Raw genomic sequence first — 8,598 nt, forward strand, 5'->3', positions numbered from 1 at the left:
CAATTTCTCTCTCTTGCAATCTCTTTCACTCTCACTAAAAAATAGTCGGCCCCTCTTCCTTAGTGGTTGGGGTATTTATAGACTGCTCCTGTGGGTCCCTTTCTTCGAGTACAGCTGTCCTTATCGTCTTGGTTACTGCGTCATCCGATGTTATCTTCGTTCTGACCCAGCGTCTTCCAACGGCATTATGTAGGAACGAAGATGGACCTTCTTCTTCTCCACAAGGCGTCCGACACGTACCCTATGTCTAGGGTATTTAATGCGGGTGGTTGGGTCAGTCCGCATGCGTCAGACAGCTGTCTGATGCCCTTGTCACATCCTTGTCGGCGGGACTCACCCCAACCCTTGATCTTGGATCTTCCTTGGGATGAAGTAAAGTAGAGCTCTTGATCTTCTATGGTGCTTCGCGATGGCTTGCTCTTATGGTACCCCTTGATTCTTCGTCGTAGGATTAATCTGATGATGGGTATATGTAGATGATAGATGCCCCTTGGATGTTGAGACGTGGCATCATATCTTGATTATCAAGGCTGTGTCTTTCACGTGTGGTTCCCTCAACACGTGGCAGATGATGAATTATCTGTATACAGTGATAGTACTGAGTATATATACAGTGCAAATAGATCCCATTTTAATCAGTAGCATGATATATGCCCATGCCAACTCCGATGAAAAGCATACAGAAACCAAGTGCCTTCACAATCACGGTAACAGAGCCAGTTTGTTCAGCTGCATATGCAGATCCGCATTACACATGGAAGCTTCCACAAACCTCAAGGAATTTCATCCTGTGAGGAAAGCATGAAATCCTGCTTAGGCTGCGTTGTTCGTGTATGCTGTCTTTTCTCCTATTGTAACAGTGAAGTTGTTAACTTCGAATGCCGATTATCCATATCAGTACCAAACAATAAGTCAAATCTGGTGGCGCTAGTAAAGTAGTAACTGCAAAAACTAAACAATAAGTACAACCTAGCATGCACCGGCATCGAGAGAAAGTTTAGGAGGTTATGGGATGATCCCCGACATGGTATGAGAGTCTGTGCCAGCTCAGGACATTTGACAGAACCTTTTGACATCTATAGCGAAAAAAATTACATCAGAGGCTCCGACAACACCTTGGCAACAGTCACTCTTTCATGCTGGGTTTCCCAATTAAGTCAAGTCACGTTATGTGCAAAACAGTCAGTTGATTCAGAAGAAGAAAAAAAGGAGAGAAGGAAAACAAACACAAGTGACAATATAAAAAGCTAAGATGGATATACACAATGGTAGTACAAAAGGAAGAAATCCGCAAAAGTGTTGAGGCTGCCCAAGTTTATATAGTTCAGCTAATAGAATTTATTACTGAAAACTATGTACAATTTTGTATCTGCTAGTTAACTCACCAGATGCTAGTTAACTCTACATGTATCTGCTACATCACCATCTGAGTCGTTGTCGGCATCATCATGACTGCCATTATCACCATCAACATCACGATTTAAGGCAGCAAAAAGCTGTAGCAAGTTAACGCCTGCAGCTGTATCATCCATATTGTTGCTGGCTGTAGATCTCTGCCTCTGCTGCGGTAGAAATTGAAAAATATCTTCAGGAGTGAATAAGCGGTAATGGCCAATACTTCTCCTTGGACTCAACTGGATACACATACATTTAAGAATCGGTATCGGTATCATTCTCACCATTATCATCTGCATCATTAATATTATCATTATCATCAGCATCATCATTATCGTAATCGTCGCTAGCGTCATCATCATCATCATCACTATCACTGTTGTCCTCACTATCACTGTCTTCATCGTCACTGTCTTCGTGCTCACAGAAGTCGGTGGCATCGTCATCATTCTCATAATCAAAATCGTCATCGTCATGCTCCCAACCGAGGGCAAGGCAAGTAAAGAGTCCAGGTTCAACCTTTAACAAGTACCAGCAGAGAAATTAGAACTTCCTCTGCTGCCCAGACAGCCCTAAGGACGACCTGGAAGTTTTTTCACTAAACATGCATGTCCTAGCGTGCATGAATACAGTGAGAAGCATATATGTTCAGGAAAAATATTCAGCAACCACCATCCTAAGCCTCTACCTTGGTTGAGAAATAAAAACGATTGCAAAACCTACCACATATCATTTTGTAACTAGCTGTGGAAAACAAAATCTTCACATATACTAATTGGTTCTTTCTTACTTTATGGTGCGGGAAGAAGTAGAACAGAATTGAGCTCGACGGACTACGCAAGCACATGCTTAGCAACATAGCAAAATAAGAAGTTAAGCTTAATGACAAAACTAGATGGAGAAAGTTAGTCTCCTGGCGGTCAAGACAGACCATAGGATGGCACTATACTGCGCATGGTGCAAACATCAAAGTTGCACCAAGATGTTATAGAATTTGCTTCCCATATCAAACTTCTTTGAGGGTAAGAAATGACCTGCTATTATTTTTAATACACAACATGTTAAGATGTGCCATAAGCCATGCTTATCAAAGATGAAGGTTACCTGTTCAACTTTTACGGGCAGTGATGCTCTATCATCAGCCTTCGGAGTCCAGATCTTTATGTCATGCTCAATGCCACTACTAGCAAGCATAGTCACATGGGGATGGGATTGAATGCAGTTTACTATATGCTTGTCTGCTTCCATAGCACGCAGTATCTCCCCGTCTTTCTTCCTCCAAATGAAGATCCTACCACAATCAGAACCACTTACCACATATTCATCTCTGGGCCCAAAAAATGAAACACCCTTCACAGTATCACAATTTCTATGCCCCTTGTAAACTAGGAGTTCAGCAGTATCAGCATCGACATCATTCGCTGATGGAGATGCTTGTGTATTTGGATTAGAATCTCCACTGGCGTTGCTTGCCTCGGATGATGGAGATGCCGGCACAGGAGTCGGTCCTACTCCCATATCTCTTGCGAATAAATAGATATGCTCATCACTGTAGGAGACAAGTAACTCACTCTGGTTTGAGAAGGCCAGGCCTGTAATCCCCACTTGCTCGTCACCAATCAGATGTTGTGGGGAGAAACAGTCTGTGGGTTGACCAAAATCATTTGATCCATCCCAATTGTATTTGCGGATGTCGTAGAGACGGGCAAACTCATCAGTCCCACCAACTGCGAAGAGATTTGGATTCCTTGGATCTATTGCAATGGTATTAAGATGGACTGTTGGCATATATGCCGATCTATCCGAAGAGAAAGCCTTGCACGTGAAAAGCCTTGTAGCAGAACTAGATCTCAAATCAAACTGCAAAAAGCAAACTCGTACAGCTTGGGTAATTGCATAAATGGCTAAATGCCTAATCTATTATACCATTTGGGCTCGGTCAAGGAATTATGAAAAAAAAATACTATAAATCAATAAATCCATGAAAACAATACTATTGCTAACCCTAAAATGTTAGCTTTTTATGGTTCTGAAACATGCCATAATCAGTTCCATTTAATCAGAGACTAACTCAAGTTAACTGGATTGGTAATATTACTGACTAAGCTATGATAAAGGTCCGTAATCAAGTGCTTATGGTTAATGGCGCATTATGTGAGGTAGCTTAAACATACCAGTAAGCATAAAGTGAAGTTATTATCATGTTTAAGATTTAGTTGTAATGATTAAGGAGCTGGTAATTAGCACAAAAGACGTCCAGAAGCACAAACCAGCATATGAGACACAATGTCCACTAATGAGGTCTAAATGAGAGATGTCGTGGATTTCAACATGCAGAGACAAATATATATCCTATAAAAGGGCTAATACAACACTCACATGCCGAACGGATCCATCTTCACCGCATGTATAAAAGATGTGAGGGCTTCCTGGCTCAATTGCCAACTTATGAGCTCGTCCTTGATGCTTTCCCAACTGTCTTGTATTCACTTGGCTGTCTTCTTGGATTTGAGCATGTCTCACCTGAAATGTACATAAAGGAAAAAATATAAAAGCTCAATTAGGAACTCAGAAAGCTGGAAAACTTACGTTTCATTCTTTCTAACTTTTAATGTGAGGTATTACCTGCCCATCTGCAGCACATGTTACAATACTTCGATCATTAGTGTATGGCATGATCTTTGCTTGAAAAACATTGTTGGTATGCCCAGAGTGGAAAGATAGCTTCACACGGGCAGTTTCCCAGTCCCACAACATAACAAATCTGTCATCGGATCCAGACACAAGTATGTCTCCTTCAGCATTGAAGCTCACTGTATTTACGCAACCCCTATGCTTTTCCAAGGTCTTGTAGACAGCAAGTCGAAGCACAAGATCCTAAAGAAAATAAGAAAAGATGGCTATAAGAGCTGTTCAATATTTTTAGTTTGCAACTAGATGGATATGAGGATAGAACAAATAGATGATGGTACATCTTGATCGACATGGAATAAAAGTACAAGTAAAAATAACGACAAGGAAACTCCAATTGGAAAAAATTCCGAAACCATTTGAAAAACTATGTAGCTAAAAAATGCGGCTAATATATGCAAAATCCACGATTGATGATCAATGGAAGAAATTTTTATCGTGATTCACAAAAAGATCACTTAACAGTTATGACTGGATCCAACTGTTGAATCCATATTAGCAACATCTGCACACCTTTTAGTACAGGCAAAACAAACTGCTACTTATAGTCTAACATCTGCACTTCTTATGCAGTTATCAAACTTCGCTTTCCCATTTTTTCTTGATTGAGTAAGTGCTAGTCTGCGAGATGGACAGTATTCATCTACGCTATCATGGACTCATCACCATGTTGCTTATTTTCTTAAAATTTCTTATTTCATCTGCTATACAGCAGAAAATGTAGAATCTATGTGCAGTTTTTCAGTACTGCAAATGAAGTACCCAAGAAGAGATTCATAAAAAAAAACATTGCCTTTAAAGATAGTTTGCTTTAAACAGAACATTCTCAGAACCAACTAATGATCTCTAGACAAATCCGTTAACTTACTTAAAAAAGTAAAGAGGGTTTTCAAACAATAACCCATAAACTGAATAATCATTCTATACAACCAAATCAATCGAAATACCTCAAAAATCAATAAACCAGTCAAAATCGTAAATAAATAACAAAATTGGGTACGAATAAAGGTGAATTTATTGTGGGAAGAAAAAAGCAATAAACCTGAGAAGCACCAAGACGATGAGCGAAGGTTCTTGGTGGCACTTCACCAACTTCGCGTTTCCATATTTCATTGATTCCTTTCCCGGCTGTTGTCTTTGCCCTTTTCGCCATTTCCCTCTTCTCTATTTCGAGCTTTCACTTGTGGCGATAGCGATAGGAACAGTACCCTTTTAAGCAAAGCTGAACCCAAGACCAGCCCGGCCCCAAGGAAAATCCATCAAGGGCTTGCATATGAAACCTAGTATACGGGGCCTCCAAGGATTTGGTTTTGAGAATAGCTGAACTCAAGACCAGCCCGGCCCCAAGGCGAATCCATCTAACGCTTCCAAACCTGCCACAGGGGCTTTAAGGATTTGGTTTCAAGGATTTTTTTTTCTCGATACTAAATTTTTATAATTGTCATTCTCTATTAGAGTAAAGATATAAAAATCTTCATAAAATGAAAACTTGTAGCTTCCTCTCTAGCTTTTCTTGCTATAAAATGAACAACATTATTACTTAGTCTGTTTACAGACTTATAAAATCAAAAATTACTACTATTAAATCTATTTTTTGAACAATATTCTGATTGTACCAATGAATTTGTATTTTTTTATTTTATTTTTTGATTTTGACACAATCCGCAGGGTTTAAGGAAACACCCGGAACCTTACCAATGAACTTGTAGATCATCCCCAGTTATAGAATTCACCACTGCTTCACAATCCACTTTAAATAGTTGTGCTAAGATCTTCCGTCCAGTCAACAGCTACCTCCAATGCTTTGCATTCAAAATACTCAACCCCATATTCTCCTTCCACCTCGTCATTGAAGCATATTTCTTTCATTCTTAAGAAGTTACCTGCAAAATTGCCTATTATTAGTCTTATACTTCTTTTTTAGTTTCGAGAGCTCTTATAAATTTCTATTTAGGGTAATTCTTATGGCAATGAACAAAAAAAAATATTGTTGAGCCACGTGGATGAACAAACTGTGTTTTCCATTATGGAAAACTAGAGCAAAATAAACATATTTGGTTTTCCAGGATCGCACTTATATTTCTTTTTAATATAAAACTAGAATATGACCCGTGCCGTGATAGCGCGGCTCGATAATAAATAATTTCATATATTCTGATTTTGATTCATGTAGTTCTTCTGCGGTTATTAAATAACATGATAATTGGTTCCAGTATTTTTTTTAAATTGTCAAGTGTTTTAACCGAGTTTATTTTAACATTAAAAAGATCAACCAAGTTTTATACTTTATAATGTTACACGTTTAATGGAGAGTTAAGAAATTAAAATAGTATGTTATTACTAATTAAAATCCGCCACCATCGCAAACTGTATGATACCATTTTTTTTCTTCACCACCACCCAGTGGCAGAGCCAATGGTTGACTAACCTGGCTCTAGCCTCCCTAAAATTCTAATAACTATATAAAAATCTTTAATTTTATTCTAAAAATAGTACTTTTCCCATCTATGTTTAGGGTTTAGCCCTCCGGGTTTATATATTTCTTTTGGAAAAAAAATAACCCCCTCAATGTCAATTTTTGACTCTAGCACTACCACCACCACTGCCACCCATCTCGTGTAGGTTATTGAACGTAATTCTAATTTTCCATCACAAATGTCATGTGTAAGGTTTAGACTGAACAAAAGGTCGTCAATTTAATTGTTTCATTATTATTTTTCTGTGTAATATTCTCTTTTGTATTGCAATCAATTTTAATTTAACATTAAAAAAATCATAATTTATACGAAATAGTACCAAAGATAGCAGGGGTGTCGTTTGAGTGACCCAGCGATCATAAACATGTTATCCCATATGATTTGGTATCATCCCTGAAATATTTGGTATCTTCCTTTATCAATCATGATAAAAACAACCAACCACATCTTTCACAATACAACGTTATCCATGTTGCAATACACACAAACCTAATATCGTCCATCACTACTCACCAGCACCCACCGCCACTACTTCTTCCACCACCACCATGGGGGGAGCCAGGATTTTGAGAAAGGGGGAGCAAAAATTCTTGGCAAGTTCCATACGGGTGCAAAATGGACTTTGTGGCCCACTTTATGATAAAAAAGACCAAAAATAATTACAATTGGGCTCAGCTCCGCCCCTGACCACCACTAATATTTCCGCTTCCACCACTTTATAAGAACTGCCACAATTTCCACTAGAACGCGCGATTGGAGGACACTTATATTAATTGGAGGATATAGGAAAAACACAAAAACGGGATTTAAATAGTAAATCAAGGTCACCCCATATCCATGTATTTTCACTAATTCTAATCTACCCCTCATTAATTAGGTATAGTTGTTAATAATAATTAGTTATGTTAATTGATTAGTTTGAAAATGATTTATAGAAATCATTATCATTTTGGAGAGATTAAAAGTATGAATGTTGGGTTCAAAATTTTTGGTTGAGATGAGTGACCATAGTGACCAAAGAGATGTCTCTGAGTCTTCAAGTTAGCAACAAATATGTCTCTTATGTTGAGTCTTCTCCGGATGTAACTTTGGATTCACTATGGCTGCACCTGCAAGACATCCTGCCGGCATTGATATAACTATGAATACCATGATGGAACAACCTAAACCGGCATGTGTTCATAGTTATATCAATGCCGGCGCACCATATTTTCACGTACCAGGGAATATTCAACCAACACAGTGTGTCGGCGTTGTTGTCGGTCGTCCATGCATGCCAGCATTTGTTGAAAATTTTCATAAATGTTTGCCGCTATCCGGGAGGGGGGGCAGCGTCCCTTAGCAGAGTGCGAGACAACGTCTCGTATAAATTTTTCTTGTTTTGAAATTCAAAACCTATTCCGTTTTGATTTTTTTTCTGGTTTTAATCAGTCCACTGCCGGCACAGTTATTTAATTCTCGAGCATGCCGGTACCGCTGACGGTATAGTATAATGCTTAAATTTCTTTATCGGCACATGATGTAAAGTATCCAGAAAATTAAATTTTTTCACTTGACTACCGGCATTGATAGATTTCTATCGAGCATGCCGGCATTTAGTTACGGTATTGAATGTTAGTTAACAAGCATGCTGGTACCATTTTTCGGCATGGTCTTCATCACTTCTGGCGATGTAAAAAAAATTATTTCCAACATGGTCTTCATCACTACCGGCATGGTATTCATCACTTCCGGCATGGTCTTCATCTATACCGGCAGGGACGGTACTGGGGGTGGCTGAGGGGTGCTCCAGCCACCCCCAAATCTCTAAAGATCACCAAAAAGTCATATTTTGATGTATGTTTTTTTGGAAGAAAATTAAATAGCCCCCTAGAAATTTTTTGTTTATCTCATAGTGGTGTGTTAGCCACCTAGGCTCTGGATCCTGCTTCCGTCGCTGTATACCGGCATGGTCTTCATCACTTCTGGCATGTCTTCATCACTTCCGGCATGGTCTTCATCACTTCGGAATGTAAAAGATAAAAAATCGTTTTCA

At 38.9% G+C, this 8,598-nt stretch overlaps 1 protein-coding gene across 1 annotated transcript; it reads right to left on the reverse strand.

Annotated features, from left to right (window-relative positions):
* Positions 1 to 1,216: 1,216 nt before the first annotated feature.
* LOC113356951 (DDB1- and CUL4-associated factor 8-like) lies at positions 1,217 to 5,266 on the reverse strand. Its single transcript, XM_026600188.1, has 6 exons — positions 5,129 to 5,266; positions 4,021 to 4,272; positions 3,775 to 3,918; positions 2,500 to 3,255; positions 1,680 to 1,914; positions 1,217 to 1,562 (listed from the first exon to the last, which is right to left on the reverse strand). Exons 1-6 carry the CDS (start codon positions 5,237 to 5,239, stop codon positions 1,525 to 1,527), a joined length of 1,536 nt encoding a protein of 511 aa, XP_026455973.1. The 5' UTR covers positions 5,240 to 5,266; the 3' UTR covers positions 1,217 to 1,524.
* Between the last annotated feature and the right edge of the window lie 3,332 nt (positions 5,267 to 8,598).

This window comes from Papaver somniferum, chromosome 3, assembly GCF_003573695.1.
Source record: "Papaver somniferum cultivar HN1 chromosome 3, ASM357369v1, whole genome shotgun sequence".
Taxonomy (NCBI): Eukaryota; Viridiplantae; Streptophyta; class Magnoliopsida; order Ranunculales; family Papaveraceae; genus Papaver; species Papaver somniferum.

Coding starts and splice junctions, on each gene's coding strand:
- LOC113356951 (XM_026600188.1), bottom strand. CDS start 5,239: ATGGCGAAAAGGGCAAAGACAACAGCCGGGAAAGGAATCAATGAAATA. Junction 3,919..4,020: donor CATGTGCTGCAGATGGGCAG/GTAATACCTCAC, acceptor TGTACATTTCAG/GTGAGACATGCTCAAATCCA. Junction 3,256..3,774: donor AAGATGGATCCGTTCGGCAT/GTGAGTGTTGTA, acceptor TGCTTTTTGCAG/TTTGATTTGAGATCTAGTTC.